This window comes from Rutidosis leptorrhynchoides, chromosome 5 (assembly GCF_046630445.1).
Source record: "Rutidosis leptorrhynchoides isolate AG116_Rl617_1_P2 chromosome 5, CSIRO_AGI_Rlap_v1, whole genome shotgun sequence".
Lineage (NCBI taxonomy): Eukaryota > Viridiplantae > Streptophyta > Magnoliopsida > Asterales > Asteraceae > Rutidosis > Rutidosis leptorrhynchoides.
Genome location: NC_092337.1, coordinates 370,397,927 through 370,416,516, shown reverse-complemented (window position 1 = coordinate 370,416,516; position 18,590 = coordinate 370,397,927). Strand labels below are relative to the sequence as shown.

Genomic DNA, 18,590 nt, shown 5'->3' with positions numbered 1-18,590 from the left:
TCTATTTGTAAACCCACCATAAAGCAGTCTAAAGGTGTGTTCGATATCCTTTTGTGCAATGTTTTGAACATCTAGTGAAATTGCTCAGTGGCTCGTCGATTAGACACGAAAACTCTTTGAGCTCAGCGTCACTTAATCTGGATATATATCAATAGCATGAAATAGTCTTTCGTGTAGTGATGATCATTTACATCAAAAGAATCATATAGAGAAGTGTAATTTTTAAGTTACTCAAACAACGGGGATTAATTTAAAACATTTATGTCGTTCTTAGAGGTTGTCTTTTAAAAAAAAAATCATGTCATATTCACAGATCATACGAATCAAGTGCTTCAAACATTTTAAATAATAAAATTAATACAACAATTGCTTCTCCAAATGTATGTCACACCCAATTTTAAGGCAGTGAATGTTACTTTAAACATACTATAATTACATAGTAACAGGAGTTTCTTAAGTTACATATTACCTAAAGCCTTAAAATATTAACATCTGATTAATTATTAAATTAAATAGCATAACAAAAGTTCCACCATAATGGATAATCTTCTTAAGATTATTAAGTCCTCTCCTTATTCTTGGTAGTTCTGTCTTACCACGCCCTGAAATACATTACATGTCAAAATAGTAATAACAATCGAAAAGCTATTTATGAGTTCAACATACAATATATAACACGTATATTCTTATATAAGTGATTTAGACTATAACATAAAAGAAACTAATAATTATAAGATTAATGAAATATTTCGACGGTAATAACATAAATATTTATCTATCACAATTCGTAATCTGTCCTATAATTCCAAACTTTGTAAAATTCAAAATCTAATAAAAAAATTTATAAGTTCAAAGACCTCTCTGTTTAGCAATGTATTTTAGTATAATATAATTATAAACAATAAACAATTGCTAAATTGGGCCACTTAACAAAAGATCCTCTGACATAGCAACACAACACAAACTAGCTCAAATACATGTATCATCTATCACAAGACCAAGCACATAATGTACATAAAATTTTAACACCGAGTTTAGTAATATTAAACGATGTAAACCTCCTAGATTATTATTTATATTATTATTAATAGGAATGAGTTATTTATAATGATTACATATAAATCCTACGCACCTAACTAAACCCTAACGGATTTAAGTTCACAATCGAACTTAGGGCATAATAAATGTTCTATAGTCTAATAAGTACTACTAATGTTATTTTCATTCATCTTATGACGAAAACAAGTTAAACATCTCCAAAATTATCTATATTACTAAATGTTGTAAAAAAAAAAAAAAAAAAATCAATTGATTGGCTTCTTGTCATCTAAATTACTAAATGTCGTAAAAATAAACTCAATTGACTGGCTACAAGAGTTAGCAAGGTGTTTTTATTAAATATTAAGCTCACTTGAGTGCACACCCACTTCCTTATAAATTATACAAAGTAAATTAATCATAATGGTTTTGAGTTTTAGATTGAGCTCACCGAAGCAGGCTGGCCCAATGACTAGTTTAATTCAATTACGGAATTACTTTTCATACCTTATGGTGCTAGATCTAGTGCTGGACGAGTTGTACTCCCGTTATAAAACTGATATGTCTCGTACCTTAAACTACACACCGGTGTTAAACCATAGCATCCGGTACGTCCATGACACAACCCATTAAACTTATAATTGTATGCTTCATTCAAGCACTGAATACATTCGCGAGTTACTAAAATTGGAACACACTGCACAAGCCCATAAATCTTTGTGCGGTTCGGCCCACTCGTGTTCCCACTAGCATACTTCAACCTTGAATCACCCGCAGCTGCACTAACAATCAAATTCTTTATCAACTTGTGCACAACCAACGTAAACCGGCCCACATCATTTGAACTTTCATCATTCCTTCTAAACAATGATAACCTTAGAGCGTCGAATAAATTTGTCTCGTTGGAATATCTCAACATACACTTTTCGCGATATATAATTGCATTCTTATGATTTGGGCAAAGGTTTACTAAGTTAACAAACGCATCATTCACACAAATATTACACAAATTATGTTCTACGTCGCCTCTGCAAAGGGCTTCGGTGAATATGGTCTCCTGTTTATCAACATCCAAATTATCGTAAAAGAAACCATAACCGTTGTTGAGGGAATCGATGTGGGATAGCGCGATTTTGAGTTTTTCGTGATACATGTTGTTTCTTGAATGATCTATATCATTATAGCAGTTATGGAACATGAAATTGCGTTGAGCTAGGATTATTGTATTGATTAAATACATTAATACAAATGAAACAGAGAAAATCAGTTTTCCATAGAGAATCAACATATTACAAGATGAAATTCGAAGTTATACTGAATACATTTATCGGTACTATTAGAAGTATGTATAGACAAGTTGAGGACATTAAACCTGTCACATGTACATCTAACATGAAGTTATTGGGTCTGTTTTTATTCCTGAAAGTTATAGAACTACAGCCCATATGGGTTTTAAAATCCTACATAGAATGCTAAAAACAATAATGACTCAAGGTTTCTGTGCACCTACTTTGACAAAGAAATGTAATGTATATGTGTTTTCATTAATGATTCAAGCTCTCCATATGTACACATACCTGAAAATTGTAAAATTAAGGCATTGTTAAGAAAGTGTTTATCTTTAGGTTATTTGGGAGAGCGGGTATTTTTAACCATCTCAAGATAGCTAAGTGGTTGAGACCCTGAACTCTTTGCGAGAGGTCGATGGTTCAAATTTTAAGGTGGTCAGAGAATGTTTGGAAAATAGTCACGAACTGTTCCGGATAGGCAATGTATAGTCGAAATATACGTTTGCCATTAGTCTCCTCTATCTTCTTAGTGGTGTCTGACGGTTTTATATAGGCCTTAGCCTTAGTCACCTGGTCGTCGGGATTTCAGACGACTTTCCACCATCAAGTGGTGTTTTCCGAAGGAGAGGATGGTTTCGGGTTATGGTTTATATGGTTCACCAGTGAGTAATGCCTCTTTTGTGGTTGTCGGTGATGGGTTAATTGGTTTATGCTTAATTTAGTTTGATATTTTATGCTAAGTTTGTTGAGAAAAGCGACACCGAATTATAGCAAACCGCTAGTAATACTCGAAATAATGACAATAAAGGAACACCAAGATTTAACGTGGAAAACCCCAATAGGGTAAAAACCACGGGCAAGGAAAGAAACGTTTCACTAATAAGAAAAATAGGAATTACACTTTCTCTCTAATTACAAGGATAAATACTAATCTTTATATCTCTTGTAATTAGGAGATTACTCACAAACTCTCTAATTATTTCTTTTAGTATATAAGTAATCTTGTAATTTTGGGATGAATAAAATGAACCATCTCATACCTCTATTTATAGTAAATGAGATTGAGGTTGGTGAAGTTTGCATGGCATGAAAGTCTTAATTGTATCACATATACCATCAAATACATGTGAGTATTTGACCACAAATCCACCTACCAAGCCACCATATTTGACAATCTCCCACTTGAAGATTTGATTGAAGCTCAATCAATCTTCACACGATAATTCTTCCTTGCCAATGATGTTGCTTACGTCTCTGCTAGGCCGCATGAGGAACGGCACCAAATAAACTTGTCACGGTTGATTGACTTTGTTAGAAAATCGGCCACATTGTCGTCAGTATGAATTTTCTGCACATCCATGGTTCCTTCTTCCACTTTCTCACGAACGAAGTGATACTGAACTCGTATATGCTTTGTTTTCGAATGAAATGCCGGATTCCTTGCAAGATGCAAGGCACTCTGGTTGTCACAAAATAAAGTGATATTCTTCTATTTGTGCCCGAGTTCTTCCAACAACATCTTCAACCATACTGCCTCTTTAGTAGCTTGAGTAGCTGCTACATATTCTGCTTCTGTTGTTGACGTTGCCATAACTGACTGCAGTTTTGAAACCCAGCTTACTGTTCCACCACAAAGTTTGAAAACATATGAAGTGGTAGATTTACTTTTATCGATATCACCTGAATAATCTGAATCAACATACCCTTTGACAATAAATTCTGGTTCCCCATAGCATAATGCAACATCTAAGGTTCCCTTGATGTATTTAAGGATCCTCTTTACCGCATTCCAATGCTCTTTACCAGGATTCGCCATGTACCGACTAACTACTCCCACTGCATGTGCAATGTCTGGTCTTGTACATATCATTGCGAACATTAAACTTCCCACTGCTGATGCATACGGTACGCGAGACATCTCCTTCCTCTCGTATTCACTGCTAGGACACATAACGGAGGATAACTTGAGATTAGTAGGAAGTGGGGTTGAGATTGGCTTACTATCTTGCATATTGAAGCGCTGCAAGACTTTCTTCAAATAATTCTTTTGAGAAAGCCAAATCTTCCTATTATCTCTGTCTCGGTGAATTTGCATCCCTAGAATCTTGTTTGCGGCACCCAAGTCTTTCATTTCAAACTCCCTAGCCAATTGAGCCTTCAGCTTATTAATACGATCTTTAGTTTATGATCATTACAACTGTATACAGATCCTCCTGAGATACGTTCATATTGTTTGAACCATTCTCTTCTAGGGGTCATGTGAAAAGTAGCTCCCGAGTCAAATAACCAGACATCAACAAATGTCTTTCTGCCTTCATTTGCTACCACTGCCTCACTAACCAAAGCAGTCCCATCATCTGAAGTGCTTGCAATATTTCCTTGAGGATTTGAGTTATTTAAACTTCGACGATCCTTCTTCAGGTAACCTTTCTTGCCACAATTGTAGCATGTATAGGTCTTTTTCTTTTTAGACTTTGGTTTACCGTGATTGTGACTCCCACTTGGGCCACGTTCCGTTGATCTCCCTCCTGACACAAATAAGGCCTCCACTTGTCGTGAACCGGCCTGTTTGTCCTCCTTATTATTGCGCCGATTTTCTTCTTCTAGAATAGCAGCCGAAACTTCATCATAGACTAGATACTCCGAGAGAACATTATTGGTTAAGTTAATAATGAGTTGATCATATGAATCAGGTAGACTCTGAAGTAAAAGTTTAGCACGTTCTTTTGGCTCTATATTGCAGCTTAATGAAGCGAGTTGAGAAAATAGAGTATTCAAAGAATTAATGTGCTCATTAACTGAAGTAGATTCATTCATGCGTAGCGCATAAAGTTTCCTCTTAAGGAATATCTTGTTGTGGAGTGATTTGGTCTCGTACTATTTTACGAGGTGATCCCAAATCTCTTTCGCCGTCTTCTTTTCTTCTATGCTAGACAAAACGCCATCTGCTAGTGCCAGATGAAGATTTGCGATAGCCTGGCCATCTATCTCTTCCCATTTTTCATCAGTGACTTCGGCGGAACGTCCACTGATGGCCGCCAAACACTTATCCTTTCTCAGGATAGCTTTCATCTTTAGTTTCCATAACGAGAAGTTACTCTCGTTGAACTTTTCAATTTCAAATTTCGTAGACATTGCTATAATTACAATCTTCTTTTCGACAATATTATTTTTCTTGAGAAATAGTACCCGAGAACTTTTATCGAGTGAAATTAATCTTACTTATTTTCTGATGTGGACGATCCACTCCAGTGGCAACCACAGAGCATACGATAAGTAGATTAATACACACTAGATATTAGAACCTTAGCTCTTGATACCACTTGTTGAGAAAAGCAACACCGAATTATAGCAAACCGCTAGTAATACTCGAAATAATGACAATAAAGGAACACCAAGATTTAACGTGGAAAACCCCAATAGGGTAAAAACCATAGGCAAGGAAAGAAACGTTTCACTTATAAGAAAAATAGGAATTACACTTTCTCTCTAATTACAAGGATAAATACTAATCTTTATATCTCTTGTAATTAGGAGATTACTCACAAACTCTCTAACTATTTCTTTTAGTATATAAGTAATCTTGTAATTTTGGGATGAATAAAATGAACCATCTCATACCTCTATTTATAGTAAATGAGATTGAGGTTGGTGAAGTTTGCATGGCATGAAAGTCTTAATTGTATCACATATACCATCAAATACATGTGAGTATTTGACCACAAATCCACCTACCAAGCCATCATATTTGACAAAGTTTACATTGTTAATTAGAATCGGTAATCATATGTTGACGATTATCACGTATAAGTTGAGAAATATGTTAGTGGATTAGTGATCTGGTTATTAGGAGTTCATGGGTTAGCTAGTGTGTACACGTAGGTATTATGGTCGGTCATATTAACGTGTGCAACTACTTGGGGTATTTTCATGTATTTGTAAGGTTATTTATAGGCTCATTTAATATGAATAACAGTGTGGAGTTTTATGTTCTTTTTTTCTTCACCGAATGTCTTTATACATATCTTCCTCCTAAATTACTTCTTTATTTATGAGTTATTGTGGGACCGTGATCCAACAGTCGGGTGGTGGTTTCCTTGGTTTTTCGGCGGTCTCGAGGGTGGTGTCTTGGGCTCCCCGTTGATGGTTTCTGAGTTGAGGCGACGAATTAAGGTTGTTCCTTAGAAGATTTTGTTATACTAATGTTTTCATTCTTTTATGATTTAAATAAATAGTTCTTTGATTTAACTATAGAGACCCCGAGCTCAGTGCAATTCTCTGGCCATGTTATGACATAATGTACTTGGTCTATTCTGACATAATGTACTTCGTCTATTCCAGAGATCGTTTCCAGAGTTGTGCATAGCAGTGTGACGATTTACAACAATAGTTGTGCTTCGACACACTCTTACTATGCTTATTATGTTGGTGATTACACTGCATACCTCAAAGGCCAACTTTGTACTCCGAACTCTCATACAGAGGTTTCATTATAAAAGCTTCATCTGGCAGAGTCCATTGTGTAGGTGGAAGTACTACAACCGTTGTGCCTCCTTCCAACGCACTATGTATCGTACAGAGTTTTCTTAACCACAATTTTGGCACTGATGGTATACTCTAAATCAAGGTTTGTGATGTCCCAATAACAGAGTTGATAACCACGTTCTATTAGTTGGAAAATCGAATGAGTTTAAAACATAATCGGAAAGCATTACGACCGCATCACAATTCACATTTATATTTTAACAGCGTGACTATTACATCATAACATACACTAAAGATAACTACTCGCTAATCATGGCAATAGCATCATCTAGCATAGTAAACATGAAAGACATTATGCATGATAGATTTCGGATAGAAATAATCGTAGATTAAACGAGTTTCGAACTTACAAAACAGAGAACTTCTGACGCACCTCCAATATGCTACAGACTTCGTTTAACGCCTACTCTAGGTAATTATCTCTAGTCGATATTTATATTATAATCCTGGTGAGAGAGTGAGATAGTGAGTGAGGGAAACGTGTGGAAAATGAGTGACATATGACTCAAATTTATTGGCAAAATCATACACCAGAATGCCGTGTAAGGCAGCCGTGTTGAATGGGCAGGTCGTGTATACTGCCCGTGTGAGACAGTCGGGTGCACTCATTTGTTGGGAAATCCATGTGTTCCATCCAGGTGCACACTTTCGTTGGGCAGCCCGTGTAGTCCAACAGGGTGGTAAGGTAGCCCTTATGCTTGGCCCGTGTGGCCTAGTTTCTGCTAATATGAGCTTGTGTCCGAGATCGTAACTTGGTTTTCATCGTTTCCGCTATAGATTCTTCAATTTAAGTCCCTTTTGTTCTTTTCTTCTTGCATCGTCTTCATAATCACTTGATCTACGAAATAAATAAATAAAAAATTCCTAAATCTTCGATAAAGTTAAATAACTGATTATTTTAGGACTCAATCTCGGGGGTAAAAACGTGACGTTTTAGCCGATATCAGAGGTCGTTGAGTATTTTTGCGATGTAATAACGGTGTCTAAATCGTCCTCCTCGTTGGGTAACGTTTGCTATCTGTATGCTATTATTAAAACGTCGGGCACAAAACATATTCAAAGGTTGGTTGATGTCGATGTCGAGGATGAAGATGGTTCAAAGTGCAACGTTTGGGTATCAAAAAATTTTGACCCTTATATTCTCAATCGTGTTCTGTTTAATACCTTTGATCTTAAGTTATTAGAATCAACAAATCGTTTTGTGGTTTCTAGTGGGTGTTTGTTGGCGATTATGGTGATCATGCACGGAATGATAAGGCTAAGGTTGATGAATACCCTTATTATTCTTCACAATTAAAAAAACGTATCAAACATGGTTGTTAACGTTGGTAGTGAGGCTTCTGATTCTTCTACTATTCGTCCTGTTTGTGGTACTATTTTTGATCCATTTGCAAGCATTGGTAACGAGCTGGACACGGGTATATATGGGCATGAATATAATTCTGCTGGTGGGCCGAATGTAGCCACTAGTACCGAGGTGGACATGGGCACAATTGGGCATGTATATAATTTCGTTGGTGGGCCTAGGACCAAGGTTGGACTTGTTTCCGATGGTGGGCCTTAATAAAATTACATTTTGTTCGTTTGGGGTTGACGAAGTCGACAAGGTGATGTTTGATTCGGCAATTCACAAACGTGTTAGTTTCGGGGATATCATGAAAAAAATGTCGAAAGTTAATTCGAAGTCTAATGAATTTCCTATGGACCTAGTCGATATGTCTAACGCTGTTCAAATGGGGTGATGGAGCCGGATGATGATAACACTACGTTTGCGATTAGATTGGATCAATTGAAGAAGGAGAAAAAGAAGAAGAATGAAGAATTGATGGCAAACCGTAAAATAGAATTGAACGTTGAAAGGACTAAGTTGGTTTTGATTGATCGTAGTGGAAGATATTATTGCGAATGCAAGGTTCCCTCGTGCGAAGGTTTTTATAAAGTGTGGTATGTCATGAATAATGATGTTTCAAGAAGTGTACGTATTGAAGCTAACCCGAGGTCAAGAAAGAAGGGGAACGAGGCTTACACTTCGAATGCTTATAACCTTAATGATAACATTCACGACTTCGATTACAAGGACGCAATTCAAAATTTGTTTATGGGGCCTCAAGATGGAAGAGATGGTGGTTCATCGACATTCGGGAGAGGAAATATTTATGTGGAGGCTTTGGCGGCATTCGATCATATGATGACACGATTGGCCGAGGAAAGTGCACCGGTTGATGGATCTGCCGATGTGTTATCTTACAAGATAGAGAATCGTTTCGAGAAGAATAGTTTGAAAGAGACGATTAATGGTAAATTGAAGGGGCGGAACCTGGAGGTTGATGGTCGTGGTTCCTCTTGTGTACTTCGTTTGGTTTGATTCATGTTATTTTCGCGTAGTATTCGGTTTTGTTTGATTAGTTTGTTTTAAGGTTTTCCGGGTTGTTTAGGGATGCTCGTTTATACATAGGTTTTGTTTAGATGCACTACTACAAAAAAGGAGTTTCCAAACCGATTTTTTAGGCTTTCCAAACCGGTTTTAAAATAGGTTTGCAAAGGGAGGGGTTTAGAAAGTTCAGACCGGTTATAAAACATGTTTGCAAAGGGGGGGTGGGGGGGGGGGGGGGGGGGGTGTTTCGGAACCGTTTAAAAAAAAACAGGTTTGCAAAGGGGGGTTTCGGAACCGGTGTTTTTAAAAAAACAGGTTTGCAAAGGGGGGTTTCGAAACCTGTTTTCTAACAAAACCGGTTTGTAATGTTTTTTTTTTTTTTTTTTTTTTTTGCCATTTTATTAATAATAGTGTATTTACTAAATTTATTATAACCACAATACAAACACAAAATACAAATAAACTTGCTATATATTCATAATTTAGGCCACAACCTAGTACAAAATAAATACTCATATTAATAAACATATATACATCAATCAATGTTAAACTTGTTTTATTTAAACGTCAACAACTGATATGTTCAATAAATACATGACTAATCATATCTTTTAATCTTTATGTCTTCATAATCTTTAATCTTCATACCATTATCCTTGTACTCTTTAACCTTCAAAATCTTCATACCATTATCCTTGTACTCTTTAACCTTCAAAATCTTCATATCGTCCAAATCTTCAATCATTGACCTTCGTTGACTTGCACAATACAGACATAGTAACCTGCAAAAACTAAAGAGAGCAGCAAGTCAGCAACAACAATAGTAGGTAATTTTGTGGCAATGTATAGATTTGACACAAAAATAGTCAAACAAGCAGAAAAATACACCATCATCACAGAATCTAACTAAACTACCATTTATCAAGAAGCAAGAACTACATCAAGATCCAGAAGATATAGACTCATAGTATAGATAAGCATAATCGATCAAGAAATGCACTAAGTTATATTACATAAAACATGTATGAAGTAATGTACCTAATGAAGAACACTATAAGAAATGCTCATATTATCAACCCGTTTTTGTTCATCATCTTCATAACCTTGTGCAATATTAGAACCTTGCTTCATCACTTTTCTTCTTCTGCATTGTTTCTAGTTGCAGCAAAATAGTTGAAAGCTCTTTCTTTGAACTAATTGGCTTAACCTGTACATGTTTAACATACAAATGAATTAATTTAACAAACTAATTGGCTTAATGGTGAAAAGAAAATGTAAGTTTTACACACCTGTTTCATAGGTAAAGATTGTTCTCCTAACGAAGCACATAGATGTGTAAGCTTTGATGTTGAGTCAGCAACAGCTTGGCGAAGTTGAGATCTAAAACGAATCGCTTGATCCACTTTTTTTCGATATGCCTCCAAAAACTCTTGTTCCAAATCAAAAAGCATCCTATCTCTGTTTTCTTCGGGCTCTCCTACTTCATTCCATATTTTCTAGTTCCACACAAAAACATAAAGATGCTTTCAGGTTCTAAGGAAATTAAGAAAGGTTTATGAAATAGTGTAAGAAATATAGACAGAGCAAACGTATGTGAATATGTAATACCTTGATAGAACATGAAAGAGATATGTTGCCAACACATATTCTAGTATCCTGAATTAGTCAACTAATGGAATCCACATATACATATTTGAATAATAAATAGCTTGTATATATGAAAATCAACAAACTACTTACCTTTCAATATCATCAAGAACTATAATGCTAAGTGTTGACTTGTAAGCATCCTCAAATACCTAAAAAAAATAAAAAGTTCTTGTGAGAAACAGTTCATGAAATGTATCTAACAATATGAGACAAAATATAGGATAAGAAAGATAAGACCAGAAGGGAAAAAAAAAACCTCAACAATTTGTGCACATTTACTTCCTTCACTGAGGCCAATCATCGATTCAGCAGAGATCTACCAATTAGAGAGTTAAAAAATTAACTATTTTTAAAAGAAAATAAAAAAATTGTTTTCACACAAAAATATGCAGTGAAAAAAGTATCCCATATGAATAAACTTACTACCTTCACATAAGGGAAATCACTACCAATGCCAACAGTAGCTGACATTGCAGTTGTAACGACCCGACAAAATCATCATTGATGACGCCGTTAACTTAGGTCCCGTTACGTGGTCATAGTCCCTATATGAGACGCGTTTGACCAAAATTATGTCGCGTTCATTTGAAACGTTTGACCCTGAGCGGCGCTCAGTATGTCTGTTCAGCAAGTCTGGCAGTTTTTGAACACTTAAACGAATCCAACTTCAAACAACCATAACTTATGAACCGTAAACATTCAAAACATGTATCTTATATTGTTGGAAAGGTATTTTGATGAGGAATATAACTAAAAACATTTAATCAAACAAAAACATCATTTACAAAAACAAAAACCTCGTCGAATGATCGTTAAATGTTCAAAATCAAAGTTTCAAGTTCATAAAATGCATTTCAAGATTCGGGAATCCAATTTACACATGTGATATGCCATTTCGAAGGTAGTTAAACATACAATACAACTAATCACTTACTAACAACATTAACAAGCATTCAATGCATCAAAAGTTCATTTTAACGTTCATCAAACCCTAACCAAAATCATGAATTCAATCATTTTGTAAATGAAGCTTTTCTAAATCAACCTACACATCAAAATGAAGCTAATGATGCTAGTAACACATTTAATACATGAACTTTAACATTTAAACAACATTTAATCATCCAAAATTCAAGATTAAGCACATCCATTTTTCATATTCAAGCTAGTTACTCAAAACAACAAATCGAGCAAACCAAACACATATTCATGATAGACTTGAGCCATAGACACTAATTAACACCATTTCAAGTCAAAAACACTAAGAACATGAAATCTAGAGTTTTAGAAATGTTACCCAAACGAGATGAAATTGGTACCAAAATGTAGAGGATGATGAGAGGATCACGAATATGTAATTTGTTTTGTTGTAAGCCTCCTAGATCGAATTTAGATGATGAATGAATGATTTGGGTGTTATGGGTGTTCTTGCAACTAGAGAGAAAAGAAAAAAAGGGAGGTAGGAGATGGATGGAAATGAATGGATGAGATGGTGGGTTGACTAGTTGACCTAGTCAACTCGTTTGCCCACTTGATGCCAATAGTCCCTCGAGTTTAAAAGCGGGTGCGTGAATTTACCAAACGAATTAATTTAAATACGCGAGAGTAAACGGGAGATGTTATAATCGAATAACGAAATATTAAGAACGTTAGTTAACGAAAGATACGAATTTAGATAACGAAAGATATTATCTAAAAAGAAAAGACGGCGTTAAAATAAAGTTAACGGAAAAATGCGGGATGTTACATTACTCACACCTTAAAAGAAATTCCGTCCCGAAATTTAGTTGGAAGTAGTAGTCGTTGTTTCTTCTTTGATACCTTTGCGTTGCAAATTCTACGAATAAGTGAAGGTACTCCCTTGGGCATTTCAACGAACTTTGACAGTCGGGGTTTTACGTTGTTTCAGAGTTTGGTTTCATGATTCATAGTTTCGACCGGTTCTCCTAGGAAGTGAAGTTTATCATCGATAGTAAGCTCGTCGAAGAGGATAACAAGTTCTTGTTTCGCAAGACACTTCTTCAAGTTTGATACACGGAATGTAGGATGAACGGAGCTCAATTGAGTCGGAAGATCGAAACGGTAAGCAACGGGTACAATACGTCCCAAAATTTTAAAAGGATCAAAATATCGCGGATTTAGCTTTCTACGTTTCCCGAAACGGATTACACCTTTCTAAGGTGCGACTTCTAACGTTATGCGGTCACCCGCTTGGAATTTGAGAGGTTTACGTCTAACATCGGCATAGCTCCTTTGGCGACTACGGGCTGTCTTGAGCCTCTCTTGGGTTTGAACGGTCTTAACGGTTATTTCATGAATGAGTTCGAGTCCGGTGGTTAGCATGTTACCTACTTCGGTTCAACAATTTAGAAAACGTCAATTGCGGCTATATGAGTTCTCGAAAGGTGTGGCATTAATACTCGAATGAAAATTATTGTAGTACTAGAATTCGGCTAAAGGCAAATACTTTTCTCAAGTAAATTTGAAGTTGATAACACAAATTCGTATTACGGTTTCCAAGGTTTGAATCGTATGTTTGTTTGGTCCTTTGGGTTGTGGTTGTTGTGTTATACTCATGTCTAAACGTGGTCCCGAGGCTTTTTGTAAGGCACCCCGAAATTTAGAAGTGAAATGAGCATCTCGATTGGAAACGAAGTACATTTCTGTAAGGTATATTTGAACAAGTTTGTTAGGACTTGAAGACGTTTGTTAGGACAAGTTTCTTATCGGTTTCTGAAAAACGTTCGTTAGGACTATTCACCCTCGTGGCGAATACTAGTATAACGTGAAGAGTCTCTCTCTCTCCATTGAGGATTTAGATAAAAGATTTCCTTAAACGGAAGTACGAGTGTAATGCGAGAGAATTTCCGCCTCGATGTGAGCATACCAAACATTTTGTAGTTCGTCGATAAAACTGTGCGAAAACGAGATAGTATACGCGTGTAACACATGTTTGAAGTTGAAAGAATTTGTCATTCATTCGGGAGTATAAATATGGTTCGACAATAACCGAAGATGTATCCCTAGTATGGTTGTTATCAATATTCTCGGAGTTTTCGGATGTCCAACAAGAAAAATGAAGTCATGTACATGGCACATGGTGGTGATTAGGTTGATCGAGTCCAATCACCATCACGTGTCATTAGAACTTTGGTATGACTTACCATAATATAACCACGTTGATCGAGTGTCGTTATATTATGCTAACTCATACCTCCATTCCCACATCACTCGATAACATCAAGTTCGTGTAATCGTGAAGATCTAAAATGAACAAAGTGTAACGATGTCTCAAACGTGACTCATATTAGATAGAAAGAATTAGTGCAACTCTGAAGATGCGTTTCCCGAGGAAAGTGTATAAATGATTGTTTACGTCAATGCGGTTCAAGTCAAACAATAACGTCTTTAGGCACGAAAAGAGTAACGAATTATGATAACGAGTAGTACGCAACCGTAGTGATAAGTAGTGACGACGATACTCATCTAAAGTAGTGGTGGTAACTTTACAACACTTGTGGATAGTAAGCCGGGACGGTGACGAATAACAACCGAGGAGACAGAGTTCCCGAACTAGTGTGACTAATGAAGTCGTCGTCATCCTTACGTGTATGAATCATGAATTTACATGTGTTACTAGAAAGTGGCAGAATACGGATTCGTATGATGAAAGCTTGGTACCATTAAGAAGTTTGCCTAAGAATGATTCAAGTATAAATGCACAAGTAGTCAAGTAAATGCTATCTATAGCAAATGCAAGTCAGAATGCAATGATTAACTATCCGGTTGTAGTCTAGATTCACTAATGCGTCCTAACGACTCTGTCAGACACACTAATGCATATCCTAGTTCCCTACAACCAATGCTCTGATACCATCTGTAACGACCCGACAAAATTGTCATTGACGGCGCCGTTACCTTAGGTCCCGTTACGTGGTCATAGTCCCTATATGAGACGCGTTTGACCAAAATTATGTCGTGTTCATTTGAAACGTACAAGACTTACAAAGTTTAGTTTACTAAACGGTTCGACAACAAGTTAAGTTTACAAAAGTAGTAAAGTATAAATGAAACAACTTGCGACATAATATAAGTTGAAAATCACGGTTTGCTATAAATAGCGTAAGTATGTATGCATGCTTGACTCCAAGCAAGTAATCAGAGTGTATGCATGTATGCTTGACCCCAAGCAAGTATGAGTGTACGCGAAAGCATGTATCAAGTAGCCAAGTATGAACCTGAGAAACATATAGAAAACTGTCAACGAAAAACGTTGGTGAAATCATAGGTGTAATTGTAAACGTTGTTTTTGAACCACAAGATTTTGTATTTCCATAACGTTGATTATCCAAATCGTTTGCATTCCAAAAGTATGTTCGCGAGCACCCAATTATCAAGACTTAACTGTTTTGTACCCTGTTACGTAGTGTTAGAACATACACTAAACCCGAAAATATATTTCATCAGCTAACGGTAGCGAACCGTCCGAATGAGGCTCGTCAAGCCCATGTGATCACATAATATAAGTTCTCGCTTACACCCTGCAAGTGTAACTAATGATAATTGAATTGAGGCTTTTTGTTCTAACTCGCTGTGGAATGTTTGTTTTCATACTTGTGTTCAAAGCATAAAAGTATGTAGTATAAAACTGTATATGTTTCTCATCCCATGATTTAAAAGTATAAAAGTTGTTGAAAAGATGGGACTATGATCTCACCTCGGGTGCACGAGTATAAATGTACTTCACAAAGTAAATGTGTGCATGAAAGTTGCTTAGTCTTGACCTAAATAAGTAAGTTGTATCAATTACCGATTATGACACAAGGTCGGGCGAAATGTGTTCAATTAGTCCTATGGCTTGTTACGACTCGATTATATAGCATGTGAATCACGTTGTCAAGTTTCATGCAAGAATCAAGTATAAAATAAGATTAGAATGATTGCATAAGTTTTTTGTTAAGTTTGACTAAATGTCAAACTTGGTCAAAGTCAACGAAAAATTCAACGGGGTCGGGTCGGGTATCCGACAATTTTTTTGATGTTTTTAATCATATATAAAAATGTTGGCCAAGTTTCATGTTGATCGGGGGTGCGCAGCATAGTTAGAATTAAACAAAAACGGGCATTTTTGGACAGCCGGGGCCCGGAGCGGCGCTCCAAGACCCTGAGCGGCGCTCAGTATGTCTGTTCAGCAAGTCTGACAGTTTTTGAACACTTAAACGAATTCAACTTCAAACAACCATAACTTATGAACCGTAAACATTCAAAACATGTATCTTATATCGTTGGAAAGTTATTTTGATGAGGAATACAACTAAACACATTTAATCAAACAAAAACATCATTTACAAAAACAAAAACCTCGTCGAATGATCGTTAAATGTTCAAAATCAAAGTTTCAAGTTCATAAAATGCATTTCAAGATTCGGGAATCCAATTTACACATGTGATATGCCGTTTCGAAGGTAGTTAAACATACAATACAACTAATCACTTACTAACAACATTAACAAGCATTCAATGCGTCAAAAGTTCATTTTAACGTTCATCAAACTCTAACCAAAATCATGAATTCAATCATTTTGTAAATGAAGCTTTTCTAAATCAACCTACACATCAAAATGAAGCTAATAATGCTAGTAACACATTTAATACATGAACTTTAACATTTAAACAACATTTAATCATCCAAAATTCAAGATTAAGCACACCCATTTTTCATATTCAAGCTAGTTACTCAAAACAACAAATCGAGCAAACCAAATACATATTCATGTTAGACTTGAGCCATAGACACTAATTAACACCATTTCAGGTCAAAAACACTAAGAACATGAAATCTAGAGTTTTAGAAATGTTACCCAAACGAGATGAAATTGGTACCAAAATGTAGAGGATGATGAGAGGATCACGAATATGTAATTTGTTTTGTTGTAAGCCTCCTAGATCGAATTTAGATGATGAATGAATGATTTGGGTGTTATGGGTGTTCTTGCAACTAGAGAGAAAAGAGAAAAAGGTAGGTAGGAGATGGATGGAAATGAATGGATGAGATGGTGGGTTGACTAGTTGACCTAGTCAACTAGTTTGTCCACTTGACGCCAATAGTCCCTCGAGTTTAAAAGCGGGTGCGTGAATTTACCAAACGAATTAATTTAAATACGCGAGAGTAAACGGGAGATGTTATAATCGAATAACGAAATATTAAGAACGTTAGTTAACGAAAGATACGAATTTAGATAACGAAAGATATTATCTAAAAAAAAGGACGGCGTTAAAATAAATTTAACGGAAAAATGCGGGATGTTACAGCAGTTTTAACACTACCAAAGATGTTAAGAAAAAGTTAGTTATCTGAAAGCCTGCCTATATTAACATTACTATTAACATTAATTACAATCAACACAGAATTACCTTCCATTTGGACCTTCTAGAAGAACCGTAACAAGCGGACTACCTCTGCTAACCTTAACTTGCTCTGCCAATAGCATTGTTCTCTTGAAGATATGATCATATCGTTTACCACAATCAACTATTCCATTCAGTCTACATTAATTAAAAAAAAAATAGAAGAAATTAATATATTCTAACAACTAGTGAAATCATTCTAAACAAAATACATGAACCATTTTCAATATTATTGTCAAACTGTAACACACGTTTACAGAACAAAGAAACAATGATGTGACTTTCAAGTGATTATTACAATTCAATTTTCAGTTTCTTTTTTTCTTTTTCACTTGCTCGGATATGGATTTTCAAGTGATTATTACAACATAAAGAATCATATAATAAACTGTTTAAGCCATGAACATAGGGTCTAAAAAATACCAAAGCATTAACATCATAAACTCACAATGCAATATTCCAATATCAGCTAGTATTTCCGAAATGAGAACTTTAATAGCATAAACTCATAAATTAAGCAATTAAAAGAGCTACACAAGAATTAAACCCCAACATTAATTTTTACAAATTAATAAAACAAAATTACATGTTAATTGAGCAAGAATGATGTTGAAGCAAGTTTGAAATTGAGCAAGAATGATGCTGAAGCAAGTGGCTGAATCGGTGGTCAGTAGTGACGATGGTGGAAGAGGTGGCGGTGGTGAGTAACGACGATGGTGGAAGAGGTGGCGGTTGTAAGTAGCGACGATGGTGGTGGTGATAATGTGAGTGGCGATGGTGGGATGAAGTGAATTAGGTTAATTAATTTGGAAGAGAATTGAATTTTTTGTTTTCATCTAGTCCCGCTGCTGTACATACTCCCCCTAATATTTTTTTGGTTATTCAAACCGGTTTTAAAAAACAACCGGTTCCTATAGTCTAAAACCAGTTTTTAAAATAACAGGCTTGCAAAGTGTACTTTCGAGACCAGTTTTTTTGTAAAAACCGGTTCCCCGTTTCCTTCTTTTTTTAAAACCGGTTCTAATTCACTTTCCAAACCTGTTTTTAGGGGTTTCTAAAAAAATGGTTTCGTTTGGGGGTTTGCATTCTCATTTGTGTAGTAGTGATGGTTGTTTTCTAGTTCGAACTTCTCGTTCCCCTGTCTTTTTGTATTCCCTGATGAGGGTATTTTTTTTGGAAAACGACCTCTGTCAATATGAGTATTCGTTTTTTCGTAAAAAGAGTAAATATATAAATTTGGTCAAAATTACTTTAAATATAAGAATAAAATTCACATTTATCTGAAC

The 18,590-nt window shown here is 35.8% G+C and overlaps 2 protein-coding genes across 3 annotated transcripts; both read right to left on the bottom strand.

Moving 5' to 3' along the window:
* Positions 1-1,546: 1,546 nt before the first annotated feature.
* Positions 1,547-2,191, bottom strand: LOC139849731 (putative cysteine-rich receptor-like protein kinase 9). Its single transcript, XM_071839358.1, has one exon. The coding sequence runs from the start codon at positions 2,189-2,191 to the stop codon at positions 1,547-1,549; it is 645 nt and encodes a 214-aa protein (XP_071695459.1).
* Positions 2,192-9,774: 7,583 nt separating this feature from the next.
* Positions 9,775-11,446, bottom strand: LOC139850731 (65-kDa microtubule-associated protein 3-like). Of its 2 annotated transcripts, none has more exons than XM_071840284.1 (7): positions 11,323-11,446; positions 11,153-11,212; positions 10,987-11,045; positions 10,855-10,894; positions 10,536-10,742; positions 10,285-10,453; positions 9,775-10,037 (listed from the first exon to the last, which is right to left on the bottom strand). In XM_071840284.1, exons 1-6 carry the CDS (start codon positions 11,365-11,367, stop codon positions 10,361-10,363), a joined length of 504 nt encoding a protein of 167 aa, XP_071696385.1. In that variant the 5' UTR covers positions 11,368-11,446; the 3' UTR covers positions 9,775-10,037; positions 10,285-10,360. The 2 variants fall into 2 exon arrangements, with proteins under 2 accessions (XP_071696385.1, XP_071696386.1); XM_071840285.1 differs by having other exon boundaries at positions 9,775-10,028.
* Between the last annotated feature and the right edge of the window lie 7,144 nt (positions 11,447-18,590).